At 40.1% G+C, this 12,900-nt stretch overlaps 1 protein-coding gene across 1 annotated transcript in view; it reads right to left on the bottom strand.

Annotated features, from left to right (window-relative positions):
- The window catches only part of LOC101846861, a gene marked incomplete in the record, with an annotated part of 82,749 nt that overhangs the window by 1,100 nt on the left and 68,749 nt on the right, over positions 1-12,900 (bottom strand). Inside the window, 8 exon segments of the mRNA XM_035973825.1 lie at positions 290-415; positions 2,583-2,762; positions 4,916-5,492; positions 6,709-6,977; positions 8,496-8,887; positions 10,315-10,409; positions 10,985-11,184; positions 11,535-11,678. Coding sequence (XP_035829718.1) covers positions 290-415; positions 2,583-2,762; positions 4,916-5,492; positions 6,709-6,977; positions 8,496-8,887; positions 10,315-10,409; positions 10,985-11,184; positions 11,535-11,678 — 1,983 coding nt within the window.

Below are 12,900 nucleotides of genomic sequence, written 5' to 3'. Positions count from 1 at the left end.
GACTGACTGACTGACTGACTGACTGACTGACTGACTGACTGACTGACTGACTGACCGACTGACTGACTGACTGACTGACTGACTGACTGACTGACTGACAGACAAACACAGGGAGGGCTAGAGAAGGACAAAGAGACAGAGAGGGAGAGAGAGACAGAGAGGGAGAGATAGACAGAGAGAGAGAGAGAGACGACAGAGAGAGAGAGACAGAGAGTAGAGAGAAACAGCAAGGTTCAACATGAATTCAAAACAAACTAAGCTAATGATGAAAGTGCAGGGACAGACTTACCTGCAAAGGGTGGACCAATCATGCCAGATATCCCTCTGACCATGGACATCAGGCCAAATGCATTGGTCAGTTTCTCCAGACCCATGCGGTCACAGATGATGATAGATGAAAGTGAAATAAAGGCAGCTGCAATAGAAAGAAAAACATATTGATATATTACATTCATTTTGCCAAAAAAAGTAGGTATATAGGGCCTATAATATATATTTTGCCTCCATAAGTAACATTTATTGCACATGGAAAGAAAATCACATAGATATAATAACTGCATAATGTTCGGTAGGCCTATATAAGCCTATAAAATAAAGATTTTTACCTCGATATAAGGAACATTTGGACATAGAAAGAAAAACATATATTATGTGAGGCAGCATGGTGAAATCAGGCGCTCGTCAAAATAATGAAAGTAAAAAAACGTCCACTTTTCCGCTGGTTAGGCAATTTTTATCGACATTGTGTTTTTTAGCTTAACACCTTCTATGTCCATTTAAGAACCCATTTCAGTATGAATTATATTGAAAAATTGTTGATTAAAGGCATAAAAAGAGTAAATTGTCAGTTTCCACAGACTCTGAGGCTTTGTAAATAACCAAACTTTGGCAGCAATTTTCTCACTTATTTTACCTCTGAAACCAGGTGACCCCACCTAATTCATTCACAATATCTCGACATGTACTCAAGATGAATGGATAATTCTTCAATCAAAAGCAATTCAAACGAACAAGTTTTATCATAGGGCCTACTATAAAACAAAGATTTTTAGCCTTGGTATGAGCAACATTTGCATATAGAAAGAAAAACAAAGATATTATAATAATTTTGTATAATAATATTAAGTATTTATAAAACACAAATGTTTTGCCTCGATATAAGTGACATTTGCACATACTTTAAATATATGTTTGATTCTATTTTTCTTAATGTGAAAGACCCACTGCCTCCATGTGAACCCAATCTCCCTCTCTTTTTTCCTTTCTTACTCCCTTTTTCCATTCCTTTTTCTTTTCATCTATTCCTCCCCCCTTCTCTTCTGCCCCCTTTCTCTCTGTCTCTCTGTCTCTGTCTATCTCTGTCACTTTCTGTCTCTTTCTGTCTCTCTCTGTCTCTCTCTCTGTCTCTGTCTCTGTCTCTGTCTCTCTGTCTCTCTCTCTCTCTCTCTCTCTCTCTCTCTCTCTCTCTCTCTCTCTCTTTCTTTCTCTCTATGCCAATGACTATTGACACAATAATAACATAGTGGGGAAACAGACAAATATTCAAGATTTCAAATATTCAGATCCATGATTCTCCAAAAAAAAGTTTGTTTTTTAAAATTGAAAAATTGAAAAATGACTCAAACATCAGAGGTGTGAAGTTATTGATGAACCAAGACTTGGTAATCTGGGGACTGAGCTTCCATCAGGAGTAGATCTATAAAAAAAAATTGAGACTTAACAAAGTTAAACTGCTGTTTAAATATTATGAAACCAAACATCAGGAAAAGACTCATATTTTTGCCCCAAAATATACTTTTAGTCAAATCAAGGGTGTTGGCATGTATGTGGGTGAAATTGTAAAGGACTTTAAAAAACTAAAATCAAACAGAAAATAATATTGAAAACACACAGGTTACATACATGCCTATATATTGTAACATTTGTGGTCTGGATGATAGGCTGTTAAGTTCATAACTGATAGGTCATGGGTTTGAATCCCTTCAGGGACCCAATGTGTCTTTGGGAAAGGTACTTTAAATTAACTTTCCTCACTTTCTATGTGGGAATAGGTAAACCCCCTCCCCCCTCTAAAAGACTGAAAGATTTTGTCAGTTTGTTAGTGTTTGAGTTCTTAATAGGCTGGTTGCAGTATATGCTTCCTTGGAAGCTGAGAATGTTTCTTTATCTTCTAGGGTCTTCTATGGGGTAATAATAGTTGTAAACCATACAGATCATGCTGTGGAGCATGGACATGCACATTATATGCTATTATAATTATCATTATCATTTTTATTATCACGCTGTTATGAAATGGGCTGATTTATTATCATCATGCTCATACCGTGCCAGAACAACACAGGGGGAACTGCTGCTCTTTCTTTCCTCATCCTTACTATTGTTATTTTTCATTTACTTCTTTTGTATGTTTGTCATCAGGTGCCTTGATAGTCAAAGTATCCTTTGTGCTGTTGAGGCTAGAGAGGTGAGCAGAGTAAGCCTGATTCCGCATTTGGACTTCTTTGTTGACATCCACCCCTTGGTGCTCATATGGTCTTATACAGTTGCAGAGCGTCGTAATACTTTACTAAAACTAAACTTACCCACTCCGAGCCCAAAAACGGCAGAGGCAGTAGCGAGAAGTGCGTAGGTGTCACAGAAAGGAACCAGAGCAGTGACCAGGCCAATGACGATGATGGACATGTAGGTGATGACCAAACTATCGATGACTCTCAGATCAGCCAGCTTACCCACAGCCACACGGCCGACGGTGTTTGTAATACCTGAGGAAGTTTTCGTTTTAGTAAGAGTTTAACAGCACTTGCAACACCATAAGGTCATATAAGTCCCGAAGATTAGAAGTGTTACAAGAGAGTAACAATCTCAAAAAAGAAGGAAGAGAGATCAGGACGATAGTAATTTTTGTTAGTTTTTGTAAGAGATTGACGGCACTTGCAACACAATAAGGTTATATGAGCGCCAAAGATTAGAGATGTTACTAGAGAGTAACAAACACAAAAAAAGAAGAAGAGATCAGGGTGATAGATGTTTGGTAGGAAAGAAGGAGCAGACCCCACAAGAGCACCTGCCAACCACCCACACCTGAGGAAGGGATGGAAGATGTTGCTTAAGGTTACGAAAAGAAACAGAAAAAACCCCTGAAAATAAGTTCTTTTTCTGTTCTTCTCTTCCATTTTTTCCTCCTCCCTCCTCCCCCTGTCTCTGTCTGTCTGTCTGTCTGTCTGTCAGCCCCTCTCTCTCTCTCTCTCTCTCTCTCTCTCTCTCTCTCTCTCTCTCTCTCTCTATCTCTCTCTCTCCCTCCCCTCTCTCTCCCCCTTTCTCCCTCTCTCCTCGGCTCACGTCAACAATCATTATTGCTGTGATAATGTTGCATGAAGATACAGGCTTGTGCACACAGGCACACTTTGCCGATGCTCTGTTGGAACCTTTTTAACTCCATTTTTTGCAAAATCATTTTTTTTTAAACCAAAAGATTCCTGACACTTTGCTACCAAATGCAAATAAACATTAAATCCAGATTCAAGCTACAAATGCTTGAAAATGCACTTTAAATTCTGCATTGACCTTGCTATCCAACACAACAATATAGGTGATCCGTTGAACCTCACTAACACAATATTGTGAGGTCCTATTAGAGCAGTGGTTGACCCCCACAGGTCAGTGAACCTTGCTAAACTCCTCTACTTGGTCACTTATTTAATCAATTGCACTTGATATGTTGAGAGACAAAGTAATTTTCACTTGCACAAAAAGTATTAATCATACTTTTAGAGTAGTTCACAAGCAAACCATCATAAAATGACCCAGACCATGTTAAACATGTGCATTAAAAAATAATCCAAACATAGCTAGGTTAGATTGCAGCTGTCAAAAGCTACACACTGCACTGTTCTAAACTCATTAACACCTTAGTAAGGCTAAATGGAGCAGCTCTTGAGACAAAGAACCACCCTAAACAAAGGATGTTTTGTCGCTAACCCAGAAGGCGTAATAATACACTCAAGTAAAACACAAACTTCTTCGTAGGATTTTGTCTGCGGTTCATCACAATACATTGAAGAAATTTGATTACCTTTAAGGCCTACGTGTTAACATTAACATCAACAAATGTAGACAGTTTTTTTTTTGTCTCGCCTGTAAAATTCTAAAATTCGAGTTAACGAGGTTCCAACAGAGCACCGACGACTTCACAATTTACAATAGATCAACACAAGCACAAAAACCTGCTAACACTCACACTTCACAGACACATATAAAAACATTCACAAACAAATGAATGCACACACATACACACACACAAGCATGTGCCTGAACATATACACACTAAGCCTACACTCACATACACCACAAGGACAGAGCAAAACCTTGGAAAGTAACGATGTACAGGAATTCTTGTGTACATTTTTAAAAACCCTGTTGCTTGAAAATGTTACTTATTGAGAGAGAGAGATAGAGTGAGAGAGAGAGAGAGAGAGACAGAGAGAGAGAGAGAGAGAGAGAGAGAGAGAGAGAGAGAGAGAGAGAGAGAGAGAGAGAGAGAGAGAGAGAGAGAGAAAGAGAGAGAGAGAGACAGAGAGAGAGAGAAAAAGAGAGAGAAAGAGTGAGAGAGTGAGATTGGGAAAGGGGTTGAGTGAGAGAAAGAGAGAGAGTGAGAAAGAGTGAGAGAGTGAGATTGGGAAAGGGGGAGAGAGAGAGAGAGAGAGAGAGAGAGAGAGAGAGAGAGAGAGAGAGAGAGAGAGAGAGAGAGAGAGAGAGAGTAATTTATAAAATCTCTCACAGCCTTTTCAAGCATCTGGAAGCAGAATTGCCATTGCCACAATGGGAGCTTCTGCCCTCAATGAAGGGAAAATCTGGCTAACTTCGAATAAATAAAATGAATCAAATCTGGGATTTTAAGCTACAAAATGTTACATACCAATGATGGAAATCAGGAAAGCAGCTTGACTTTTGTTGATCCCTAAAGACACAGCTCTGTCAACAAGGAATACAAATGGGATAAAAAAGCCTAAGAAGGCTGTAAAGTTGCCCAGACAAATGAGCATAAAGCTAGGGTCTTTTAGGAGAGAAATATCAACCATCTCGCTGAGAACGTCTCTCGCCGAGCGAGGCAAACAAGCACAGCACTTGTTGACACATTTTGATGAGGAACTGGGGCCGTCCACAAATTCCATCTCGCCAGGAATTGTGGTGATGCTTGTGATGTAGCTTTTCATGTCGGGCTGAGAATGGAATTGTGGGATGTTGAGAACGCTTCCGCTGTAAAAAATGTCTTTGCGGTACAGTGGTCGAGCTAAGTCTTTCTTTGAGACGTGAAGAGAACGAAGGCTGTGAAGATGCGACATGTTTGTTCGGCTCCCACCGTAGCCACCAGTTTGGCTCACACTGCCATTGCGAATGACAGGGGAGGGAACTTCCAAAAGGGGAGCGAATTCACTCGTGTTGTGAGACTTTGATTGTGGTTGGCTCTGTTCAGTTTTATTTGAAGATTCAACCTGGGGAAACAAGCAAGGGAAACATTTACATTCTGAGTAAAGAGAAGCACATCGGCACAATAACAATCATTTAGTGCAAGAAGGAAGAAGCAAGACATATAGACAAAAACAACAAAGAGAAAGAAAAGAAGCAGGACCTACCAGAGGCACCCACCTGTTAAGCAAGGGATGGTGCAATGCAGAGAAAGCTGACATGTGGAGACAGAGGAAAAAAACCAAACGGGATGACTTATCTAAGACTAAAATCTACGATGGTTCTAAGCACACAAAAAAAAGAGAACTTTCATTTTGGAACAGAGAGGGTTAAAAATTTCCACCTTTGGGAGAAGTCAATGTATTCATGAATGGTGTCCTAGTACAGTCATATAGCTGTTCACAGAAAAAAATCAATGCAACTTGAAGCATACTGTCTCAAGCAGTGACATTTTTGAGGTAGTAACAGATGCTGACACCACACAAAGGAGAAGAATAAAAAAGGCACCAAACCAGCAGACAGAGACATTTTTTATACTTGATATTTCTGTTTTCAAAATAATGGTGACCTTGTACATCTGAACAGCTGGTCAACCAAATATAAAACTTGCTCATCTTGGTCTTGGTGCAGATATCCTTGTCCATATAAGCGACCTTTTACCATCTGAGAGGTTGCAACTCTCAGTGGTCAGCAAAGGGCCTATTCAAGCTCCCCCCCCCCCCAATGACCACCACCACACAAGACCCACTTATCATTGCCTTTCTAACCCTGAATTCTGAATCAGTGTATATGCCATAAAAAAATTTCCACCTTACCCTATCCTGGGCTAATATCTTGGCACTAGTTGAGTAGTGATGTCCCAGCAGAGGGTAGCCATTTTGGTGAAATCAGATTAGGAATCCCTAGTTTGCAATTTACAATCATCATCATGTGTGGGTAAGAAGGAAAGCCTTTTCTTGAAAATAACAAAAATAAAACAAACTCCACTTTATATTTTTAATTCTTATTTTTCAAATAAATCTATTTTTCGAACTTGAAACTTCACCTTGTAAAATGTAGTATATGATGATGATTTTAAATTAGGCCTACAAACTGGGGATTCCTAAACTAATTTAGTCAAAATGGCTGCCCTGAGCCCGGATATCACCTCTCTACTAATGCCAGTATCTTGATATTATTCCCTGTCTTCCCTCTCTTCTGCACTTCATACACAACCCACTGGTCAATCTATTTTTCACTCACATTGTTTGGGATGATGACATTCTCGGTGATAGTAGGAGTACCGGTACTCAGATCCCCATTCTCTAAGACTGTCTCTCCCGTGCCCACCGTGGCTTTAGTACTCTCACTCTCGTCGGACGGAGTGCTCAGACTTCTGCCTGCTGCACTTTTTGTTGGGCTGTTCGGGTCAGATTCTGGAGCTGTGAAATAGTCAGATCTCTCAGTGCTTGTTCCATCAGTTAAGTTGTCTGCATCAGCTGCTTCAATCACTTTAACTTCACTGTCCGCATCTGTAAAAAAAAAAAAATACGATGAAATCATGTGTGATACAGATCTACTATAATAATACAATAATGTCCACTTAACAACAACCCAGATAATAACAACTTCTGCCTAACAGCAATATAAGCTTGTGTAACAGACATAATTTTTCCTATAATAATCCCCTTTAACAACAACCTTTATTGCCATAAAATTTCTGTGGAATTTTTTTTGGTGGGGAGATCCAAAAACTGCAAGCATCAACACTGGCCTATATTTCAATCCCTCCTCTCTTGTTTATCTCTACACAACAACTGTCCAAGCCAAAAATGGACAACACTGACTGAGTACAGGAGCTTCGTTCATACCCTCTCTCCAAGAGCTACCTTTCTTCAAGAGTCTGAGAGGACAAGTCTAAGCCACAGTGCATAACATTTGTACATCTCAACAGCTGGTCAACAGAATAAAAAACTTTCTCATCTTGGTCTTGGAGCAGATATATATTTGTCCATGAGCGACATTTTACCATCTGAGTGGTTGCAAGTCTCAGTGGGGAGAAATGGGCCTATTTATGCCCCCCCTTACCCCCCACCCCCACCCCCACCCCTATCTCCTACTTTCTAACTATATCTTCTTTTGTTTCTGTTTTGCTTTTATTTATCACTAAACAACCATCTAACATGACAGTGAGCCTCTTTTTAATTGAAATTTCTCGACTTGTCTATTTATTTGAACAGTCAACAACATTTTGGTAACAGCATGGAGTCACATTTCAATATATCTAAACAGAAGGAGTTTGTATTCACATAAAAAAAATGTAACGTGTCACAACGTGGTGGAATCAGGTGCTCATCAATTTTAAAGTATACGGGGTTATGGTATCATCTTAAAGCCTCTTCATCTGACTTCCTTTTGGTGAAAAAATATCCTTCTATCTACAATGGAAGTCAAAATATTTGTGATTGAAGGAGGTCAGGGCTGCCTGGTTTCAGAGGTAAAATTAGCGAGAAAATGGCCATCACAGTTTGGAAACTTCCATAGCCTGAGAGTCCTTGGAAACTGAAAATTTACATTTTTTAGGCCTTTAATCAATGTGTTCCAGTAAAATCCGCATAAAAATGTCTTTTCAAAAGGACATAAATGGTGTTGAGCCAAAAAAAGAACATAAGAAAAAAATTCCCCATCAGCCAAAAAATAGGCCGTTTTTTTATTTCATTATTTTGACGAGTGCCTGATTTCACCACAATGCCTCACATATTGTATATATTGTAACTGATGTTTTGGTGGTTGGCACATGCTCTGGTGAGGTGGTTTGCTCTCTCTTTTTACTATCAAAGATACATCGTCCTTATCTTTCCTCCTTCCTTTTCGTGTTTTTTACTCTCTTGTAAGGCACTTACATGATCAAAATTGAGTCGATGGTGCTGTAAAATACCTACTCAGTCAATCAAAAACTCTCTTGTAATACCTTTAATCTTTGGCACTTACATGATATTATTGTGTTGCAAGTGCCGTAAAACACTTACTTACTGAAACATAAAACGTACCTGATGAAGTCATCTGAGACTCTGCTTTGCCTTTGTCCAACACAATCTTGGGAGTTCCTGACCCAGGCGACTCCACAGGGGGAGAGTTTGTGAGTCCGGAAATTTCTCTCACAGGGGAACCTGCAGAGTCGGCATAACTGCTGCCTACCGACAGCTTGTATTTACGAGCAGCATCTGAGCCAGGGATGGGGATACCGCTGCTCAGTCGTCTGTGATCAGCGACACTGATGCTGTCTCCTCGTTTGATGAAAGCAATACTCGGGAGAGACCCTAGATCAGAGTCGTTGTCTTGAAGTCCTTTCTCCCTCAAGAGTTTGGCTTCCATGACACCTTCCATGATTTTATTGGGGTCACCGACAGAGTTGGTGAAAGTGCTGCTCTCTGACATCCCCCTGAAAAATAAAATTCAGTAAATGTCAAGTGGCGTCGGTGGCCTATTGGTTAGGCTCTCGGACTCGCAACCATAAGGACGTGGGTTCGAATCCCGCCAGGGGCCCGACGTTGTGTCCTTGGAAAAGGCACTTTACACGAATTTTCCTCACTTCACCCAGGTGGGAATGGGTACCCAGCTATAGACAGCGAAAGATCTTGTCAGTTTGTTAGTGTTTGAGCGCTTAATCAGCTGCTTGCACTGTATGCTTCCCGGGAAGCTGAGAATGTTTCGGAGTGTTCTATGGTCTGCTGGGTAATAATATAGTGTAAAGCCCAGAGAGCGTGCTGTTGAGCGGCGATGTGCGCTATACAAATGCTATTTATTATTATTATTATTTATTAAGTGGACAGCAGTTACATTGTTTGTCTTTTCCAATACCATATCAGTTTGTATTCTACAGACTCGGTACAGTTATGGTTTTTTTTGTTGTTGCTTTGTAGCTGATGAATAAGTCTTTTCATGCTCATTAGATATTGTTTCTCCTAGATTTTATTTTTACACTTAATACAGTTTTCACTATTACTCTGTGTGTGTGTGTGAGTTTGTGTGTGCATACGTGTGTGTGAGCCTGCGTGAAGCGTGCATGTGTGAAGGGTATGATGGTACAAATATCAAGTACCTATCAGTGATAATTTTCCTATCAGTGACATCATCCCATTCATTTAAGTTTCATCTTGTCTTTTCTTCTTTTTATTTTTTAGGTCAAGAATAAAAACACCCTATCAGATACAATGTCGGTCACTTTAAAGTTGGCACGTTTGCTCCCCTATTCAGACTCTAGGGCTAGCATCTACGATGTGATGGTTTGACTCTTCATCGCTACATACAAGAGACATAAGTTCAAATTCCCCATGGTGAAATCTGTTTCATTGAGCATCTTTTACTTTCTTCTGGGAGGCTGTCTCCCTCTCAGTCTGGATTGGTACTTATTGGCACCATGACTTCTAAAAGATCTTAACCTCTTTGTGACCTATATGACGTATGCTGATCATCATGTTTTCTTACACGGCGAAGGAGCCAAGATGCCGCTGCGACCCACGGCATTCGTCATGCTTTGCAAAGTGCGAGGACCATGATGACAAATTAATGCCGTTGTATTCTGCATACTGCTTCTAAAAGATGCATTAATCGTAAAATTAATCGCTGATTTGCATTCAAGAATATTTATTCCATAGAAAGAGAATTTTTCCTTTCAGTTATAGTCAGTAGTATTTGAAAACCAGGTCTAATTATAGGAAACTGACCACTAAATCAAGCACTACTCTGTGCCCCTGGGGATCCAAAACTTTGCCCGATGCAGCACGAAGTGACCTTGTGTCATGAAGGGGTTAACAGTGCCAATGGAGGCATAAAACATTTACAATCAAACAGAAAGAAGGTACAAACCTATCTCTGTCGACAGCACCTAGGCTCTTTGCTTTCTTTGACTTGCACACAGGCTTTGCTTCCAAAGGTCTCATCAAGGCACCGCAGATACAACCCTTCAGGGGGACAAGGAGAACAGAAAAAATGACTTTGTTAAAATGATAGCTCTTAAAGAACATAGCATTTTGGATGATATTTAATCAGTTTTGAAATAATTCTTTTTTTTTTCTAACTTAGTAAACATAAACGAGTCCTAATTCCCCAAGGGAAGTTATGTTATCAAGTATTTCTGTCTATCTGCTGGGTTGTTATTTCCCTTTAGCCAAGGTTGTCCTTGACAGGCAGGGTTAAGGCCCTTGACTTCCAAGACTCAAACCATATGGATTGGGGTGTAAAAGAATTGTTATAAAATCTACTGCCCAAAGCTGACAAAATGCCTTTTTCTTATGTTTGGCGCCAATTTTTCTTATTTGTTAAATCGATAGTCTGATCAGTTACTCCACTCGTGTGAAAAAATCAAAGTGAAACTGTAACCAGTCTTTAAAAATAATTTAGAATTCAATTTTTAGAAGAACGCCTTGTTTTTGAAAAGGTTGTGCTGACTAAATACCTTTTATCTCGAAACTGCAGTGTATAAGAAAATGGCGATTTGTCAGCGTACAGCAGTAAAATGGTACCAAAAAATACTCACCTGGAAGATAATGCCAGCAATGATGAGCAGTCCCCCTTGCCATGCATACTCATCCAGGAGAAACTCACTAAGTGGTGGGAACATGAAGGTCCCTATCCCTGAGCCGCACACAGCAAGCCCTGTGGCAAAGGCTCGTTTCTTTTCGAAGTAGTAACCCACACTGACAATGGATGGAAGGTAGATCATGCCCAGACCAAAACCTGTAGACGAAGATAATGTGACATACTCGTACATCCAGCTCCCTTGGGGTATATACTCAAAATGATTTTCTTAAAATGTGACATAACCAGTTGTTTTTTTCCTCCAAGAAGTCTTCTTATCTGTTGTATGTATATAAACATTTAGACCAAAAATAAAAGCTAATATATCACCTGATTATTCGTAGCTGATGGATGTTCAAGAATTGTCCGCTCCCCTTAACCTTTCCATTACAGCCTATTAAAATCTTAATTAGTTCCTTGAGAAATGTAGCCCCACTTTTATGCCCACTGAATGTGAAACTTCACAAACAGCAAAAAATTTCACTGACAAAATTTTCATCTGATCTTACCTCCAAACACTCCGTAGGTAACAATCAACATGTCCACATTAGGAGAGAAAGTGGACAGGACAAACGCTGCCGTTGACAGACAGCTCCCAAAAATGACCACCGGGCGACAGCCAAACTTGTTGGTCATCGCACTCACAATGGGGCCTTTATGAAATTCAAAAACAGGAACACTGTTCATAAAAAATAAAAAATGATACATAATACATGTAATAGTAATATATAACAATCTTACAAGACTTATAGCCACAAAACCATCATTTCAAAAACCCATCTCTTCAAATGAGTCATCATCATTATAACAAGGTATAGGCCACGAACAAACACTTTCCACCTTTTTCTATTCAGGGCTAGCCTCTTGATGTTATTCTATATTTGAAATGAGTTCTGATGGTGAAAGAAGACTATGAAGAGTAGAGTAAAGCAACGAAACAAAGGTTTGTATTATAATACCCCAAGACTGTGCACTGCGCCATAATTCTTGTTAACCATTGAGAGCACTGCTTGACTCTAATTGAAACCAAATGAAGGGCAAGGAGGGAAAGGTAATGGTGTACTTGAGCTCCTTCTTTTTAATGTAGGCTAAGTTAAAATTGTCTTTCGCACAATATAATGTCATGTTGGTCTAGCACGGAGTGGAAAACAGGGATGTGCAGAGGTCAAGTTAGTATTAAGTGTTCCTTTTTTTAATTGATCTACTTGTTTCTTTTGTTAGCGCTATTAATGTTCTATATATAGACAGTCTTTTAATAACTCTTTTATCAGCAGGAGTAAACAATCTTTGATAAGTACCCAGCTTTCTAGTTTTTCATCAACTTTTACTCCAAGTTTCAGGGGTACAACCTCTCTCTCTCTCTCTTTCTCTCTCTCTCTCTCTCTCTCTCTCTCTCTCTCTCTTTCTCTATTTCTCTCTCTCTCTTTTTCTGTGTGAGTGCAAGGTCGAAATGATAATAATAATCGTTTTGACAGCAGACAGATTTAAGAGAACGGACAACAAAGGGCCTTGCACAACGAGTTATTATCTTGTAGTGTTTTGCCATGACACTCTGTTGACCAAAAGCCTTTTGTTCTGTCCCGGGGTCTAGTCCCCGCGACATTGCGACAATCAATATTATACTCTGTGCCGGCAGAGCCCCGGCGGAAACAACTTAGTAATGTGTTGTGAAACAGGCAGACCGATATAACGCTGAGAGTGGGGTGTGAGGGAGGATAAAGAGCCCGGGCCCGGGGCGGGGGAGGGTGAGGAGGAGGAGAGTGGGGTGTGAGGGGGGATAAAGAGCCCGGGGGTGAGGAGAGTGGGGTGTGAGGGAGGATAAAGAGCCCGGGGGGAGGGGGTGAAGAGGAGGAGAGTGGGGTGTGAGGGAGGATA

Source organism: Aplysia californica, unplaced genomic scaffold (assembly GCF_000002075.1).
Source record: "Aplysia californica isolate F4 #8 unplaced genomic scaffold, AplCal3.0 scaffold00033, whole genome shotgun sequence".
NCBI lineage: Eukaryota > Metazoa > Mollusca > Gastropoda > Aplysiida > Aplysiidae > Aplysia > Aplysia californica.
Note: the sequence above shows the minus strand (reverse complement) of the source record. Positions and strands in the feature narration are given on the sequence as shown.